At 39.1% G+C, this 18,736-nt stretch overlaps 3 protein-coding genes across 15 annotated transcripts in view; 2 read left to right on the forward strand and 1 right to left on the reverse strand.

The window, feature by feature from the left end:
• Window positions 1–18,736, forward strand: part of LOC122318641 — a 32,772-nt gene that overhangs the window by 11,924 nt on the left and 2,112 nt on the right. Inside the window, exons 2-6 of one of the 13 annotated variants that reach the window (XM_043136192.1) lie at window positions 8,780–8,878; window positions 9,895–10,505; window positions 13,961–14,075; window positions 14,214–14,291; window positions 18,574–18,634. The exons of 1 other annotated variant lie outside the window; for it this stretch is intronic. The gene's annotated coding sequence lies outside the window, so the exon portion shown is untranslated. The remainder of the gene's footprint in view (window positions 1–8,779; window positions 8,879–9,894; window positions 10,506–13,960; window positions 14,076–14,213; window positions 14,292–18,573; window positions 18,635–18,736) is intronic. 11 more of the 13 variants (XM_043136190.1, XM_043136194.1, XM_043136191.1 and 8 more) reach the window with 11 other exon arrangements.
• Window positions 364–906, forward strand: LOC122274487. The gene has a single exon (XM_043083525.1). It carries the CDS (start codon window positions 364–366, stop codon window positions 904–906), a length of 543 nt encoding a protein of 180 aa, XP_042939459.1.
• Window positions 3,050–4,091, reverse strand: LOC122274488. Its single transcript, XM_043083526.1, has 2 exons — window positions 3,596–4,091; window positions 3,050–3,549 (listed from the first exon to the last, which is right to left on the reverse strand). Exons 1-2 carry the CDS (start codon window positions 4,089–4,091, stop codon window positions 3,050–3,052), a joined length of 996 nt encoding a protein of 331 aa, XP_042939460.1.

Here is an 18,736-nt window from a genome sequence, read left to right on the forward strand (position 1 = left end):
ACTTGGTCAATGAATATGGAGGGTAGTGCTAGCAGGGGTAGGGTAAAAGGGAAGGGGTAGACCGTTCCTCCATGAAACCAAAAATAGTGGCTTGGAACGTCCGTGGGCTTAATGATGTGGATAAGCGCTTGCGGATTAGAAATATGATCAGGGAAAAAGGCGTATGATCATGTCAACTAGGATTTCCTCCTTCATTTACTAAGGAGGTGTGGTTTTGGGGAGAGGTGGAGGACTTGGATCCATTGGTGCATTTCTTTGGCAAAATTCTCTGTACTGTTGAATGGAGTGTCATTGGGTTTCTTCCATAGCTCATGAGGATTGAGACAAGGGGACCCATTATCTCCCTTGTTATTCGTCATAGTCATGGAGGCGCTAAGTAGGTTGCTATTGGCATTGGTTGTAAATGGTGTTATAACAGGTTTCTTGATCGGAGCCCCGAATAGGGTTATTATTAATATTTCCCACTTATTATTTGCAGATGATACTCTGATTATGTGCGAAGCTGACCAAAGGCAGGTTCAAGCGCTAAAGGCCCTACTTTTTTGCTTTGAGGCAGTCTTTGGTTTGAAGGTAAATCTAGACAAATTAGAACTGGTGCCAATTGGGCTAGTTCCTAATACTCGCCTCTTGGCAAAAACGTTGGGGTGCAAGATAGCTTCTTTCCTTATGACTTACTTGGGACTTCCTTTGGGGAGTGCTTCGAGGGCTTCTTCGATATGGGATACAGTGATCGAGAAAATAGAGCGGCGTTTGGTGGAGTGGAAAAGAATGTACTTGTCCAAAGGTGGTAGAATCACTCTGATAAAAAGTACATTATCTAACCTACCCACCTATTTCTTATCTCTATTCCCAATACCAGCAAGTGTGGCAATCCATATTGAGAAGCTCCAACGAGATTTTCTGTGAGGGGGTTTGGGGGATGAATTCAAGTTTCATTTGGTTAAATGGAAACAGGTGTGCCGCTCTATCCCGGGGGGAGGACTGGGAGTTAGAAACCTAAGGGTATTTAATCGGACATTATTAGGCAAATGGTTATGGAGATTTGCCAGGGAACCAGACTCTCTATGAAAATTGGGTATTGAAAAGAAATATGGAGGCTTATGGGGAGATTGGTGCACTAGGGAAGTTGGGCTTATGGAGTTGGATTGTGGAAACACATTGGAAGAGGCTGGGAGGTGTTTAACCGCTTTGTTAAGCTCCAGGTGGATACAGGAGCCAGGATTAAGTTCTGGAGCGACGTGTGGTGTGATAGTAGGGATTTAAAAGATTTGTATCCCTCACTCTTCCAATTGGCGAGTGTAAAGGATTTATCAGTGGCGGATGCCATGGAGGTGTTGGGGGGATGGATTACTTGGAATATTAATTTCGGTAGAGCAATACAGGATTGTGAGATAAGCAGCATTGCAGATTTTTACAGCCTTATATACTCCATAAGAGTAAACAACCAGCAAAAAGATGTCATGTGGTGGATGCCAGCAAGAAAATGTATCTTCTCTGTTAAGTCTTTCTATAAGGCTCTCACCCCAGAGTCCAACTCTCATTTCCCTTGGAGAAAGATCTGGAGTCACAAGGCACCTCCAAAAGCCTCATTCTTTGTTTGGACAGCATCCTTGGGTAAGATTCTTACCATTGATAATCTAAGGAAAAGAAGGATCATTATCGCAGACTGGTGTTGTATGTGTAAAGGAGGGGGAGAGTCGGTAGTTCATCTTCTGTTACGTTGTGATGTAGCAAGGACTTTATGGAATGAGGTGTTCGTTCGTTCGGCAATGGTCGGGTGATGCCAAAAATGGCGGAGGCAGCGTTGGCCAGTTGGCCAAGCATAAGAGGTAGGCAACCGATTAAAGCTATGTGGAAGATGATCCCTATTTGCATCTTGTGGAGTTTGTGGCGGGAGCGCAATGAGCGGACTTTCGAAGACCACGAAAGATCTTTAGAGGAGTTTAAATTTTTATTTTTTAGAACTCTTTGTAGATGGGCTATAGCTGTAGATTTTAATGGCATAGCCCTTCGAGATTTTCTTGCCTCTAATGTGCCCACTTAGGTGGGGCATCAGAGTTGTAACTCAGGCGTTGCCATTCTTTGATCAATATAATTATTTATTTATCAAAAAAATCATCTTCCACATAACTGCAATTTGAGAATTACCGCAGATTCCTTGCCAACTGGTCAAAAATTCAACAACCCTTCTTGGCATTACCCAAATGAGTCCCACTCTAGCAAAGATATCGTTCCATAAACGCATGGCTACATTACAATGTAATAATAGATGATCCACAGAATCACCACTTTTTTTACACATGTAGCACCAATCCAATACAATGAGCAGCGTTTCCTTAGATTATCTAAGGTGAGAATCTTCCCTAACGCAGCTGTCCATACAAAAAAAAGAAGCTTTTAAGGGGGCCTTAGACTTCCATATGTTCTTCCATGGGAATGTTCTTGTAGAGTGTGTCATAAGAGACTTATAGAATGACTATGGTGTATCTCCCATTCTTGGACGGTGACCATATCATCTTATCTGCTTCTTCAAACATTCTAAAAGTGTGTAAAAGATTGAAAAAATTTGTAAATGTGTCAATTTCCCAATCTTGGGCAGCTGTACGGAAAATTATGTTCCATTGGGGTGAACCACTAGAGAGATCCATAAGCTTTACTACTGAGGCCGCCTTTCTTTGTGCAATGTTGTATGGTACTGGGTAGGCTTCTTTGAGGATTCTATCTCCACACCATAAGTTATTCCAGAATTTAATTCTAAAACCATCCCTAGCTACAAAATGTGTTGATCGATGGAGATTGGTCCAGCCCCTTCTTATGTGTTTTCAAAGCTCCACCCCATGTGGTCCATTCACCTCATTCGAGCACCATCCTCCCTGCAATTCACCATATGCCCCATCTTTAACTATATATCGCAACATGCCTTAAAGAAGGCCATAGTGAACCCATATGGACTTGGAGCTTTGTCGTCTGCCATACTTCTCACCACCTTACGAATCTCCACCTCCTCAAATGGCCTCTCTAGCCAACTTACTTCTTGCTGGTCAATCGACTAAAAAACAAGACCATCTAGACATGGCCTCCAAGAAAATTGCTTCGAAAGTAGTTGTGCATAGTAATTGGTAATGTGATTCGTGATCTCAATCGGATTCAATGTAATCCTCCCATCTACCAACAGGGACTCAATGATATTGTCTTCTATGCGAATTAGCATGTGATGGAAGAACTTGGTGCATTTATCCCCTTCTTTTAACTGTAAAGCCCTCAATTTTTGTTTCCATGAAGTCTCTTCCATTAGAGCCACCTCAATATCCAAGATGAGATGCTTTTTGTGAGCCTTTTCTTCTTCTAAAAGCCCCCTCTCCTCCAGGTCTTCCAAGCCCTGTAATTCGTCGAGGAGGGACTTTTTTCGGTGTTCCACATTCTTGAAAATTTGTTCATACCACTTTTTCAAGTTCACTTTGAGAGCCTTTAGCGTGCAAGCCAGCACATAACTCTGGTTGCCTTGTATGAGATATGAAGGCCACCATTGCCTAACTCGCTCAACGAAGCCTTTTGATTTCAACCACATGTTTTGAAACTTAAAATTATCTTTTACCTCCCTGGATGCCTCCACAATCAATGAGAATGGGGAAGTGATCTGAATATAGCCTTGGAAGCCGTTTTTTGATTAGGCCCAGAAAGTGTACTTCGCAATCGGGCAAAATAAGGAATCTATCAAGTCTTGACGAAGCTGGATGTTCTCTATTACTGGACCATGTGAATGTGGCACCCACTAGAGGAATGTCCAAAAGTTCTTGCTCACAAATAAATTTTGCAAAATCCGTCATTGCTGAGCTAGGGCTAGGTCTTCCTATATGTTCGCTTGGAAAGCGAGTGACATTAAAATCTCCCCCAATACACCAAGGAAGACTCCATAAGCTACAAAGTCCAGCCAGTTCATCCCACATGCCTCTTCTCACTATATTAGAGTTGGGTCCATAAACACAGACAAAGGACCATCGATAACTATCTTCCACATTCTTGAAAGAAGTGGACGCCGTATATTCCCCCACACGTTCATCCATCTTTTCCACCGCCCTTGTATCCCACATTACCAAGATGCCTACTGAAGCCCCCTTAGATGGCAAATATACCCACCCCACATGACGACGATGCCATAAATTTTGTGTGGTATTAAGGGAGATGACTTCTAGTTTTGTCTCTTGTGGACATACAACATCGACTTGCCATCCGTGAAGCTGATTTCGTTTTTTGGTGTGCTTCTCTAACTCATTCAACCCCTTGATGTTCACAAGACTATTTTGAGCTTCATAAAGACATCAATTTTTCCCTACCCTTTGTACCGCCATGACTCACACTTCCTTTGTAATTAATTGAACTTGTAAGTTGCTTTAATTCCCTTCACCATTTCTTGGCTAAATGGCTCTTCATGTTTGAGTTGGGCTGCCCATCTTCGATGGCAACAAGGCCAAGAACTGATCTTAATAACCAATACATGGAATTCCAACGCACAATTGAATCTCCTTGGCTTTACGTAGAACCTAGTTTGATGCTAGTATCTGGTCTTGCAGTGGTGACATTGAATTCTTTGGGGTCAGCTCATCCCAATGATAATCAGCACAAATGTTCTAGTTTATTGTTGTGTTTAGATACTCCCCCTCGTTTTCTGAGGCTTCGGGCTTGAATAAAACCAAGATGCCAGCATCGGTTTGGAAATCCTCAACACCCACTCTCTCAGCATTGTTATTTAGTGGCATCTCAATGTCTAGTTGAAGCTCTCGTGCAAGTACAGCTAGCTCATTGCGGACCCCTTCCTCTATCTGAGAGCCCTTGTTACTTTCAAAATGAACAGTCCTGGCTTCAATCTCTATTGGCAGTGTCACCTCTTGTAAGCCGTCAACCTTTGGTCCACTCACCAGATCTCTTGCTCCTGGTGGTGGATTCTGGGTTGTCACTGTCTCCTCCTGGCCCTTTTTCGTTATTGGTGAGCCTTACATACCTCTGATACATACTATCTCAACTATGAGCTCCACCGGCATCATCATCTTAGACAACCCATCGTCTGTGGCTTCACCCACCGGTTTGCCTTCTCCCATCGGCGAGTTCTATGTGATCGTTTGTTGTCATTTGGAGGATGACGGCGTATCGTTGTCGATAATAGGCATACAACCCTTTTCTGGAGGCCTCAGTTGTTTAGCCTGCCAGCTTTTGGGCTGGGTTGGGGCTTTCCCTTTCTTGGCCCAAGTATAATGCCGCTCTTGGAGCTTCTTTCATGAGTTTCATGAACGAGGTAAGTTTGAAAAAAGTTTAAATGTTACCTTCATTGCTCTTATTCCAAAGAAGCCAGGGGTGGTGGAGATTAAGGAGTTTCATCCTATTAGCTTGGTTAGCGGTATGAACAAAATCCTTTCGAAGGTATTGGCTAATAGATTGAGTATGATATTGGAGAAGATTATATTCAAGCCCCAAAATGCATTCATACGAGGTCTGCAAATTCTTGACATGGTGCTCATTTCCAATGAATATTTGGAGAGTTGCATCAAGTTAGGTGAACCAGGATTATTATGCAAACTTAACATGGAGAAGGTATATGATTGTGTAAACTGGAATTTTTTGTCACAAATGCTTGAGAGGTGTGGACTTGGATCAAGATGGTGTTCTTGGATCAAATTTTGCATCTCCACTGTTTATTTCTCTCTTTTGGTAAGTGGTACCCCAATGGGTTTTTTTTTAGGGGTGTGAGCCAAAGTGATCCCTTATCTCCATTATTATTTGTTTTCATAATGGAAGCTTTTAGTAAAATGATCACAGATCTCGTGGAAGGGGGCTTTCTATTTAGCTTTATTGTTGAGGATGCAAGAATCGGCACACTTGAGATGACACTCTTGTATTATATGGGGCTAATCATAATCACATTCAAGTTTTGCGGGCTCTTTTACTTTGCTTTGAAGTGGCATCGGGCTTGAAAGTGAATATTATCAAGTTAGAATTAGTTCCAATGGAAATGTTCCCATCTTCTTCAGTTTGGCTAATATCTTGGGATGCAAAGTTGCTGCTCTACGAATGAAGTATCTCGGTCTTCCATTGGGTGCCTCCTTTAAGTTGCAGTCTATTTGAGATGGGGTGGTGGAAAAAATCGAGCACAAACTAGCAAGTTGGAAAAGGTTTTATCTATCCAAAGGTGGTAGAGTTACATTGGTCAAAAGTACTCTCTCCAGCTTGCTTTCTTGCTTCTTATCATTATTTCCAATACCATGCAAGGTGGTTCACTGGTTAGAGAAATTGCAATGAGATTTCCTATTAGGGGGGAATAGATGAAGAATTCAAGTTTTTCATTTGGTGAATTGGGCTACGGTTTGTACCCCTATATGCAAAGGCGGGTTGGGAATTCAGAATTTGTTGGTCTTCAACAAGGCTTTATTGGGTAAATGATTATGGAGATATCACAAAGAAAGGGGAGCTTTTTGGAGGGTGATCATAGATTTATTATGCATAATTAAAAGCCCAAAAGTTTTGAGGAACTCTTTATTCCAACTTCTAAGCATGAACCAAGTGAGATTTTTGCTCCCCCCTTTCAACGCAGTTAGCTATGTGAGCTGGTAGGGTGAACGGCATCATAAAGTAAGTTGGCAAATTTGGCATAGAGAGAGTAGATTAATTACGTGTACTTGTATAGCATCCGTTTCTCTCTTAACAACATGTTACTTACATAAAAGAATTGCATGTTTTTGATCGGTAAACAGCATAAAAGAGTAACATTAGCAGTGATTTTGATGATGAAACCATTCAAAAATTATATGAACATACATTAGAAGGTTATTTTTAGAGACTAAACTTTAATTGTGATTAAAAGAACTGAGAAAACTTGAAAGAAACCCTCCCAAATCACCAAAGATGGGTTTACAACTAGACTTATATATTGAGTAAGAAAAAGAGTGTTATTTTGTAAAACTTTTAAGATTTTGAGGCTGGAAGGAGGCAACGACAATGGAGAATTAAGGATGAGTTGAAATAATGAGGTTTATGGTCCTTTTTGAACAATTTTAGGTTTTCATGGACAGCATGAAAGCTGACAAAAATGAGGGTTTCAACTCCTTATGAGACTAGGTTTCCATGGCAACAAGGCTCTAGGTTCAGATGGGTTCTCTTTGACATTCTTTCAAAGTTGCCAGGTGATCATCAAAGTTGACTTGATGAATGTCTTTTGGGAGTTCTATTAGTGAGGGAAGTTCAAAAAACGTCTCAATGCCACTTTCATTGTCCTCGTCCCAAAAAGAGCAATTCCACCATTGGAGGTGTTACAAACTTATCTTCAAAGATCTTGTGAAAAGAATGAAGGTAGTATTGGGAAAAGTTTTATTTTGTACAGTAAGTGCCTTCATTAGGGATGACAGATCCTCAACCAAGTTCCCATGGCCAATGTGTGCCTTGGAAGTTGATTTTGATCAGGTGTATCAGAAGTGCTTTTGTTAGCTGGATTTAGAAAAGGTGTTTCGTGTTTCACTCACGTCAATTGGGACTTTTTGTTCTACATGTTACGAAGGAGCAGTTTGGAGAAAAATGCTTTGGATGGATAGTGCAAAACATCTATTAAGTGTTTTTTTGTGCTCGTGGTTCAGCCTTTGGCAGCAGCTCACGTGGATCAAGACAAGGGGATCCTTTTATCCCTCTCCTATTGTTTGTAGGTATTATTGTCATGTAGTCCATAACCATGATGTTGGCGGCTATTTTGGATTTTGGTTTGTTGTCACAATTCCTGGTCAGCCATAGTAGCCTTGATTGGCTGCAAGTCTCACACCTCCTACGCTGGTTATACTTTATTCTTTGTGAGGCTAACCTTGATCATTTTTCCAACACTCCCAATGTCCTTTCTTTTATTTTGAAGTTTTTCCAGGTTTGAAAATTAATCTAGCTAAATCTGTATTGGTTCCAATTGGGGATGTTGTAGAGAAGGCAATTTGGCCTTCGTTGCTGGGGTGTAGAGTGGTGGCGTTACCTAGGAAATACTTGGGACTACCTTAAGGCCCAGATAATCTTGGATGTATTGTGGTGAAGATTACACATTGATTGGATGGGTTGAAGTGATTACCTATCCAATGGTGCCCGCTCACCTTGATGAAAAACACTCTTTCCAATCTACCCAACTTATTACTTGTCATCGTTCTCCATCACAGCAAGTGTGACAAAACGTGCATAGAGAAGCTTTAAAGGGATTTCTTGTGCGCTGGTATGAGTGTTGGTAAAAGTGTACTTAAGTGTAAAGCGCAAAGTTCCAAGGCTGGCATGCCCTGCTTAACAAAAGCAAGGCGCATTTACAAAGGCGCAGATTAAGCGCACTTTATGCACTTCTTTCAGTGTGATTAAAGCGCAAAAAGTTCGCTTTTGTAATTTGAACTATCTATTTTGTGTGCTTGGACCTTTAATTTAAATGAAGTAGATGAGAAATTTGACAAGTAGATGATGAAAATGATGATGGTCCTATGCTATATGATGAGGACGATTATATACTTTAGGCTTGCATGGTGTTGCCCATGTTGGCATATAAGTCAATACCATTTTTGGGTCTAGCTGGCTGCATACTTTTCAAGCTTCCTAGGAGGTTTCCTATGCCTAAATGCATGCAGAAAGTTTCCTATTCTGGTTTGAGTGCTGCGCAGCACACAGCTGTGAAAGTTTCCAAACTCTGGTCAACTTCTGCCATTAAAGGAAGTTCTTTCCTAATTTAATCCTAACCTGAAATCTCAGCAGCATCTTAATGGGGATTTTCTGGTTGTGACAGCTTGCTATCCAAGGCAACTTCTGCCAAAAGGAAAAAATTGCTGACTGACAGATTAGGAAATTCCCTAATTATGCAGTTCTGATTCTTGGTGATTTACAGGTAATTTCTGTAACCCTAAATCATAAGCCCTTCCTAATTTATTCCTGTGTCGGCAGGATCAAAAGGTGTGATTTTATGGGGTTTTTGTTAAGGGGAGATGATTTGTAAAGGAATGGTACAAATTTGGGGCCACCTTAAAAAAGTGGGGCCCCACTTTTTTTCAAAGGGAGTGCACGAGGCTTGCACAGTCTATAAGACTGTATCTTGCATTGCTATTTTGTTTAGTCAATATAGCTATGACAGGTTAGGAAACTTTAGAGGGTTGTCTTGGGCAAGTTTTCTCTTTGAAAGCATGCCTCAAATGACTGTTGCTACAGTAAATGAATCTCTCAGCCTTAATGAAATCAAATAATTAATATCAAATAATTAATAAAATTCTTAAAAATACATGCAATACAATAAACACCTAACTCTATAATTGGCTTCGAAAGTTTCCCAACTTATGGGCCAAAGGTCTAGGGTGTGACATTATTCATCTTGGGTTTCACTCTGATTACTTGCCAATAATTTTTTGTCAACTAAGGGGAGGTTTGGAAGTAAGATGAGCATTTTTAGTTTGAGATAAAAATTTGAAATATTATTTTTTAATATTATTATTATTATTTTGAGATTTGAAAAAGTTGAATTGAGATTTGAAAAAGTTAAATTGTTTATGATATTTTGGGGGGGAAGTTGGGAAGGTTGTAATGATGAGATGAGATTTTTGTATCTCATCTTACTTCCAAACCGGCCCTAAGAAGTAGCGCAGGATGACAATATTATACATGAGTTTTGTTAGAGGGCATTATTGTAATAAGCATAACTCATGAGGTTATAATCGTCAATTGCTTGTTTAGTATATATCGTGGAACAGTAATGAATAAACACAAGTTTTGAACAAATGGTTTTTCCCTCATGTTTGTGTTCTCTTTATGCTTTACAACATGGTATTAGAGAGTGCTTTCTACATTGTTGCTGATTCCATTTGATTTCACCCTTGTTTGTTTGCATATATTAAAAAAAAAAAAAATGAAAAGAAGCGAACTGAGTCACTTTTGGGTGGTGGTTGGTGGTGTAGCGGTGCCGTTGGGTGTGGCCGGAACAGACTTTACAACGCAATACTTGGGTTTACGCCGTTTCCAGTGTTTTCCGGAGTCATATCTGGTATTGGCTGCTGAATTTGAGCTCATTGTCGTCTTTAGAGGCGACCAGTAGGGCCACCAGTCGTCTGCAACGTTGAAGCCGAGAGATTGTATGGTTGTGGTGCTTAGGTATTTGGCCTTGGGGTGAGGATGTCCTTAACCTGGATTAAGTGTCTGCTCTATGTTGAATAGCACCTATTTGGTAACGAGAATAACCCACAGCCTAGTTATTCTTGTTTAACATAAATTAAATTTGGGTTTAAGGCCGAATCCGATGCAAGGCCATCCGTACTGCTACACACCTGTTTGATACTGGTTCATATATGATAGTGGCCTGTTGATATCGGTTTTGACCTGATATATACCGGTTCGAGCTGATACAGATCTGTTCGTTGTGGATACAGACCGGTTTGTAGTTGACACAGACTGGTTCAAGTCGATATTCATTTATTTTCAGCGATATTTGCAGTTAATCAACCGGTACAAGCTGAAATCCGGTCATTCAGGTCTGTCTCTCATGTACTTTGCATATATTTTACACGACTTCAGCTAAGTTTATACTTTTCAGTTGGGTTCTTTGGTTTTCATCCATATTTTTTCACATTTTGTATTGGTCTGCTACCTGTGTTGGATTGTGTTGTATTTTTCAGCCACCATGTGTACCAAAATTGAGTCATTGTCTTTTACATTAAGCTTTAATGTGTCTATGACTTCGGTAAATTTGAATGGAAAGAACTATGTGCTTTGTTCAAAATTTGTTGAAGTGTTTTTGAAGGACAAGGGTTTTCGTAGCCACTTGGTTTATACAAAACCCAACTCAACTAGTCCTACATTGCTTAATGGGAACAAGAAGATGCTCAAATCTTGTCCTTGATGTTGTTTGACATTGAGCCGAATATTTGTTCTAGTTTGATGCATCTTGACACTGCTCATGAATTGTGGGGGCATCTCAAGCAGATGTATTCAGTTGTTGGGAACATCACCTGCATTTATGAGTTGTGTAAGCAATTTTTTGGTTGAAACAAAGTACTTTGGGTCTTGAAGAGTATTATTCTTGGGTGATGAGTATATGTGAGGAGCTCAAAATGTATCAACCTATTACCTTTGATGTTTCATGTGTGCAACAATTTGAAGGGTTAAATGTTGTTTGATTCCTTGGAAGTCAAAATATGAGTCTGTTCGTTCTGAATATTTTGCTAGTCCATAGATTCCTGCATTTTCTAATGTGTTCTCTCAGCTTCAACATGCCACGTTGTCTGCACATGGATCTCAATTATCTTATCATTAGAGTAGTGAGAGATCTACTTTAGTTGTTTCTTATGGGAGTCACAATGTTCCTCCCGACAGGAATTGGGATCAGTTTTCTTATTATCAGACTATTGTTGGGATTTAGTGAGAGATCAGTTGTCTTATGATTAGACTGTTGTTGGGATTTACATGGTAGACGACCATCTGGGTCCGCTAATCAGGCCATTTGTCAAGATACTACCTTGATATGATCACCATACTAAGGGATGAGTGTTAATGTTTTGAATACCATACCGTATTGGCCAGTACAACTGGAATTTACTGTGCTAGAATAGTAATCGGCACGGGGGAGATAGGTGTACCGGGTCAAATACCGGCTGTTTCGGTGAGTTTAGGTCAATATCAGTAGGTTTTCGATGTACCGGCCATTTCGATGTGTTTCGATCAATATTAGCTGGTTGTGGTATTTTTGTAATTAATGTAAAAATCCTTACATTTTTTGTAATTTTCACTCAAATTCTCACATCTGAATATTCTTATATGTGTTTTAACTTTTTTTTTTTTTTTAGGGATAAGTTTGTGTTTTTAACTTTTTAGAACTTTCATTAATGTTATTTTGAAATATAATTTATACATATATAATTAATTTATCTACATATAGACAATCTCAAAATGGTACCGATATCGAAGTATTTTGTTCCAGTGCCTTAACCGAAACGATCACTGGAACGGTATTCAAAATCTTGATGAGTCAACTTCCATAGCTACTTTTGCCCGATCAGGTACACCATCCGCATGTATTTTTTCATCCACTCAAGATCTATGGATCATCGAATTTGGGAGCTAATGAACATATGACCAGTTTGTCTTATTCTTGATCTAATTTAGAAACTGTGAAATTTCCAAAGAACGTTACTCTTACTAATAGTTCTCTAGCTAAAGTTACAAACATTGGATCTACTAAGATCATTGACCCTATATCCTTGTCATTTGTTATATATGCTCTTGGCTTTTCCTTTAGTTTGTTGTCCGTAGTAAGATTACTCAAAATCTCTATTGCTCAGTGGGTTTTTACCCTCTTTATATATCTTTCAGGATCTCAATACGAGGAAAAAGATTGGTACAGGGCATATGAAACTGGTGGCCTGTATTATCTTGATTTCCAGCATTCACCCACTCGAGCTTTCACGTCCTCATCATCATCCACTTTTGGATGGCATTATCGCCTTGGTCACCCTTCCATTGCCCTTTTGAAATGTCAGATTAGGAATCTTGGAAATGTACCTTCCTTTCCTTGTGAAGTGTGTCAATTTTGTGTATTTAGTACCTTGAGTTGGTAATCGAGCCAGGAGTAATTTTGAATTGAATCACTCTGATGTATGAGGACCAATCAATATTCAATCAAATAAAATTCAGTGTTTTGTTACATTTGTGGATGATTAATCTCGTATGACATGGTTGTTTTTTATGAAGGCACTATTTGAACTTCTTTTCATATTTCAAATGTTTTGAAGATAAATTAAAATCCAATTTGGACAGAAAATCCCAGTTTTGTGTTTTGACAATGTTAAAGAATATCAACCTAGTTTCTTTGCTACTTGATTAATAAAGGAATTGTTCATCTAACCCCATGTTCTTATACCCCCAACAGAACAGTGTGGCTGAATGTAAAAATCATCATTTATTAGATCAACTTGAGCACTTTTATTGCACATGCATGTTCCATAAACGTTTTTGAAGTGATGGCGTCAATATTGCATGTCACCTTATTAACTGTATGCTTTCATCAGTTCTCGATGGTGCCTCTCATTTCTCTATTTTGTTCATCTCCTTCATTTTCTCTTCGTCAAAAATTCTCTGTGTTTGTTTGTTATGTTCATAACCTTGACCCAGTTTTTGATAAACTTGATCCATGTGCTACAAAAAGTATTTTTGTTGGTTATATTTCTAAACATTGAGAATATCATTGCTACAATCCCGTTCTTAGATGATACTTCACTAGTGCTAATTAGGGGTGTAACTGGTCCAGTTTGCTTCGGTTTTGGACAAAATCTAGGACCAAACCGATAACATCGGTTTTGCATTTTTTAAAATCGATTATGTACTGGTTACCTCCCTAAACTGGTACTTTTGGTTTTATCAGTTATGTTTCAGTTTGGTCCGGCTTTCCGATTTAATATGTTAAGTATATTAGTATTACTAATGTATTTATAAAAAAAAATATGTTGAAAATTTATTAGGCAATAAAATGTATTTAATATATATATTTTATATTTAAACATATATAATTATGTATTAAATAATATATTATAATTTATAACAACATTTTAATCTTAAACATGAATATTTATTTGATCATATGTTATATATAAAAGATTATATATATAATATTAAAAATTAATAAAATATATATAATATATGAACCGGTCCGGTCCAGTGTTGGAAAACGTAAAACCGATTCTGGACCGGATTTGACTAGTTTTTAAAATGAATGAATCTATTCCAGACTGAACCAACCTGCCTGGTCCTGTCCGGGCGGGTTTTTCGGTTTATTTTTACACCCATAGTGCTAATGCCACATTTTTTTAGTCCATACCCAATTTCTCGAACATATCTTCGATTGGTGAGTGTGACTTCTACCATTACTTACTCTTACTCTTCATTCCTCACCCTCACCCACTCTTACGCCGCTCCTTTCACTATACTCTTACAGGTTTATCCACATTGCTCGCGGCCGCTGGCTCTCATGCCTTTACCAACCTTGTCTCTTTCTTCAGATTTTGAGTTGTCTAGTACTTCAGATTCTCAACCTATTGTTCTTAGAAAAGGTACTTCTTATTGTGTTAGTCTACCTAATTAGCCTGTTTTTCTCTTGCCATGACTATCTTCTTCATTCTCATATTCTACTTCTTAATTTTCAAAGCTTTTTGTTCCTAAAATAGTCCATGATGCTTTATCTGATTCAGGGTGGTGGACAGCTATGAAGAATGAAATGGATGCCCTTCACCATAATGAGACATGGGATTTTGTTCCACTATCACCTGGTAAACAATCTGTTTGCTGTAAATGTGTGTATATAGTCAAATTCCATCCTAATACTTTTGTGGAAAGTCTGAAAGCACGCTTGGTCGGTAAGGGTTACATTCAAACTTATGACATTGATTACGAGGAGACTTTCTCCTCGGTTGCTAAAATCTCATCTATTTGAGTGTTGATCTCTCTTGGCGCAAATCTAGGCTAGCCCTTATTTCAGTTGGCTGTTAAAAATGCATTTCTACACGGTGACTTGCTTGAGGAAGTTTATATGGAGTAACCACCTAGGTTTGTTGCTCAAGGAGAGTATTGTGGTGTTGTATGCAAGTTAAAAAGGCACCATATGGTTGGGATGGTTTTCTAATGATGTATTGGCATTTGATCTTTATAGATGTCAAACAAACGATTTTGGTATTTCACCCACATAGTGATGTAGGTCATATGTGGATGACATTGTAATTATTGGGAGTAACTAAGCTAGGATTGGTAGGCCGAAACAATTTTTGCACGATCAGTTTCAAACAAAAGATTTGGGCAAGCTTAGATATTTTCTTGGGATTGAAGTTAGCATGTCTAAAATGGGTATTACCCTATCTCAGAGGAAATATGTACTTGACATTTTGGAAGAAATTGACTTGTTGGGTGCACGACTTATTGACACTCTTATGTATCCGAATTGTAAACTCTTGAAGGATGAAGGGGGAGTTGTTTGAAGATCCAGGTAGGTATTGATGACTTGTTAAGAAATTGAATTATCTTACTATCACTAGAGCTGACATCTCTTATGTTGTGATGTGGTGCCTCAACCCCCGCATGGGATTGGACGGTGATTGAAACGCTGGGACATGTAATAGATGGTTTCATACCCCTCATACACGACACATATAACATGCAATGCTTCTAGATATACTAGCAGTATGCAATAAACTATGCAGTGGAATATAAATGGTTTGTGTGAAACGAGACAATGCCTAAAGCAATTGCCTTAGCACATGGTACTGCAAACTAAGTAGAATCCAACATTGCCATCATCATAAAGTTTCATTTCATTAAGTACTCCCAAAAAGTGAATATGTTCTTTTCCCAAAACATGGGACCTAGTCAAAACAAAGTATTGTTCCACAAAAAGCTTCATTTTGTATCCCTTCAAAAAAAAAAAAAAAATGAAAGTCTTCATGGCCTTTTCGACTTTACTTTTTTCTCAAGGAACCGGTCCTTGCCAAGGTTCCTGAGTGCCTAAGATGTAACCCTTTTACAACATAAGAGATGTTGTACATGAACTCATGAATCATAACATCTCTAAAACATGGCATGTTGACATGGGCGTGTGAAACATCCAAACAACTTCATGAGCATACACAAACATGTCATGGCCGAAACATCCAAAGCTTAAAGTCATGGGAAATCTTCACGTAGCATGTTTCATAATTGAAGCTTTGTTAAACAATGGCCAAGTCTGAAACATTAGAGATGTGGTATAGAAAAATCTTCATTTAACATGTTCCAAACTCAAATCATATCAACCCTAGTCGTGGCATGGGTGGGTTTAACATAAAATCCTGACCATATCAGAGAAATCCGAGACATAGCACATCACACTAGCCGAGCTTCAAGATGAATGACATATTAACACAAACACAAGCTTAATCCGAAACATAAACATGTGATTCATGGCATTTTCATCATAGATCCGAAACATGCAACATCTTCTCATGGCATTATGCAAGTCATAGCAATAGGTTCATCCAAGCAACAATATAGAACAACCATCAAAGATGAAACAAGTAGAAGATTTACACAAGTATATACATATGCTAACCAAACTAGGTTGAATGTATACTTACAAAAATCACTTCGGAAACAAAAGCAAAAATCTGAAAATTACAATATAACATATTAGGAGTCATTACTAACATTCTAGATCTGGAAAAGTGGGTGAGTGAGTGAAAGTTTGGAAATCTTTTCTCAACTCAAAACCACCCTAGGGCACAAAGTTGAAGTATTCTAGCACGTCACCCTCAAACAGATGGCCAAACTGAAGTGGTAAATAGAAGCTTGGGTAACTTACTAAGGTGCATTGTAGTAGATCGTGTGAAGACTTGGGATGAAATTTTACCACAAGCGGAGTTTGTTTATAATAATTCGGTGAATCGAACCATTAAAGAGACACCTTTTGAGGCTGCTTATGGCTGAAGCCTTTGAAGATCAAAACCCTAGTTTGCCTTCCAAGTTAGAAACCGAATCACATCTAACTCCAAACTTGTATTCATGTGATTATTCTATGAGGAAATGCTTAGGGTTCCATCTTTCTAGAAGAGAAACCCTAGTTTCTAGCATGAAAGTGGGTGAGTGTGTTCACAAGCCCTAAACCCGAAAATGAAGAAAGGAAATTTCTCCACTTGGGTCGTGCATGAACAACAAAGGAAGGGGGGGAAAGATTCTTACCTTCACGAGCTAAACTCATACTCAAAGTGTGGAGGGTGATTCCTTGGTGATTTACAAAAATAGTGATGAGTATGGTGTTGTTTGGTTAGAAGGAAAGTGGGGCAATGATGTTTGGACTTGGAGAATCCTCTAAACGGCATGAGAGAAAGGTGGAGCATAGAACATGCCCTTAGAAATCCGAAAATGAGCAAGAAGAAAATGTGTGGTCATGTGGCATGTGGTCTTTATATAGTCTTCTTCTTGAAACTAATTGGTCAATAAAGAGCCAATGCATGTTGGACATGTGGCGTGGCCCTTCCTATTCTTCCCTTTGCTGAAACCCTTATGTCCTCTAAACCCTTCTCCTATGTCTAGGTTCAACGAATCCTTTGTACATTTGTGTAATTTGCCTCAATGCCTCTTCATTTTCCCAAGAAGATGGGGGTGCATGCATGCGAAGTGGCATTGGCGTATGGAGTCCCTCGCCCCCCTCTCTCTTTTCCCCTTGAGGATCTTTCCTCTTCCCCATGGTGTCTCCTCCTCTTCCCCATGCAAGAACCTTCATCTTCCCATCCGTATTCCCTAGGTGACTCTCCCACTTCTCTAGGCCTCCTAAAAACTCTTAATGTGACATGTAACAAGCGAGTGGGTGTGGTGACTGAAAAAAGGTGAGGGTAGACTTGTCTTTTTGTGTGGTTGCCTCCTTACATACCTTCTAGAAGGCCTTTGCATGCTTGACATGTCTCAAATTCTGAGGAAAACCTTTGGATAGGCATGTGGGGGTGGAAAACTGAACTATACCTTTTGTCCCTAGGCCTTCCCCATGCAAATCCCTCTTGGAAATCTCCTTGGTCTTTCCTAGGCACCACTTCTCCATTCAATTCACCTTGGAACTAAAATTTGTGCCAAGTGGCATGATAGGCATGCAAATGGGGCTTGGCTGAATGCGCCTTGATCTTCCCAAACACTCTTCTCTCCCCCCTAGTCCACTATCAAGACTAGCTTAGCTACATAGTGCCTTTCATGTGTGACACGTGGCACTAGTGGCAAAGGTTTGGATCATGGGCCAAAGCATCTAGGCTTTTTGGGCTTGGCCTTCCTATGGTGACCAAAATTCTCATGGCTTAGATGGCCTTCTTTTGGGCTTGGGTTGCTAATCTATAAAACCAAGGCCTAAATCCAGCTAAATAAATCCCAAAGTCCTAAAATATCACTAAGTCAATGAAATCAAACAAGGATGCAGTCTTGGTCAAAAACTTGGGTTATCACAAGTGAGTGTAGTGAGTCAATTTCTAGAAACACCAAGCGTCTAGCATTTGTATGCTGTAATACATATTCCTCTTATCTTATTTTGTGATAATAAAGTTGCAATGCATATTGCCTCTAATCATATGTTTCATGAGAGGACTAAATACATATAGATTGATTGTCAGTTCATTCAATATAAGATATTGAGTGGTGACTTTTCTACACCTTTTGTGAAGTATGCCAATCAACTTGCAGATGCGTTTACTAAGTCCTCGTGTCATGGTTAAAGTTTGTTTGTTCCAAGCTGGTTATATATGATATATATGCCCCAACTTGAGGGGTAGTGTTGGAGGGCATTATCGTAATAAGTATAACTAATGAGGGTATAATTGTCAATTATATGTTTAGTATATATATATAGTGGGAATAAACAGAAGTTTTGAACAATTAGCTTTTCCCTCTTGTCTGTGTTCTCTCTCAAGTTCCATTCCTTTGCATGTCCCTTCATCAACATTGGAAACTCTAATTAATTCTCTTAATTCTCCAGATGTTTAAGTTCAGTTCAATTGGGAAATTATGTCTTGTAGCATCTGCTCATGGGTATTTCCTTTTGTGATACAGGTGTGTTGTTCATTTGTCCCAGTGAATAAACCAGCACCATTTAACTTGGAATGCTATTCTTGTATGGGAAAAGCTTCTGAACCTTATTGATATTTGTTATTTCACACTGGCACATCTCTTTCCATTTGATTGGCTCGTTTTCTGCCAGTGTTATTCATCGTGT

This window comes from Carya illinoinensis, chromosome 8, assembly GCF_018687715.1.
Source record: "Carya illinoinensis cultivar Pawnee chromosome 8, C.illinoinensisPawnee_v1, whole genome shotgun sequence".
Classification (NCBI taxonomy): domain Eukaryota; kingdom Viridiplantae; phylum Streptophyta; class Magnoliopsida; order Fagales; family Juglandaceae; genus Carya; species Carya illinoinensis.

Coding starts and splice junctions, on each gene's coding strand:
- LOC122274488 (XM_043083526.1), bottom strand. CDS start 4,091: ATGTGGGATACAAGGGCGGTGGAAAAGATGGATGAACGTGTGGGGGAA. Junction 3,550..3,595: donor TTGTGGAGGCATCCAGGGAG/GTAAAAGATAAT, acceptor TGAAATCAAAAG/GCTTCGTTGAGCGAGTTAGG.
- LOC122274487 (XM_043083525.1), top strand. CDS start 364: ATGGAGGCGCTAAGTAGGTTGCTATTGGCATTGGTTGTAAATGGTGTT.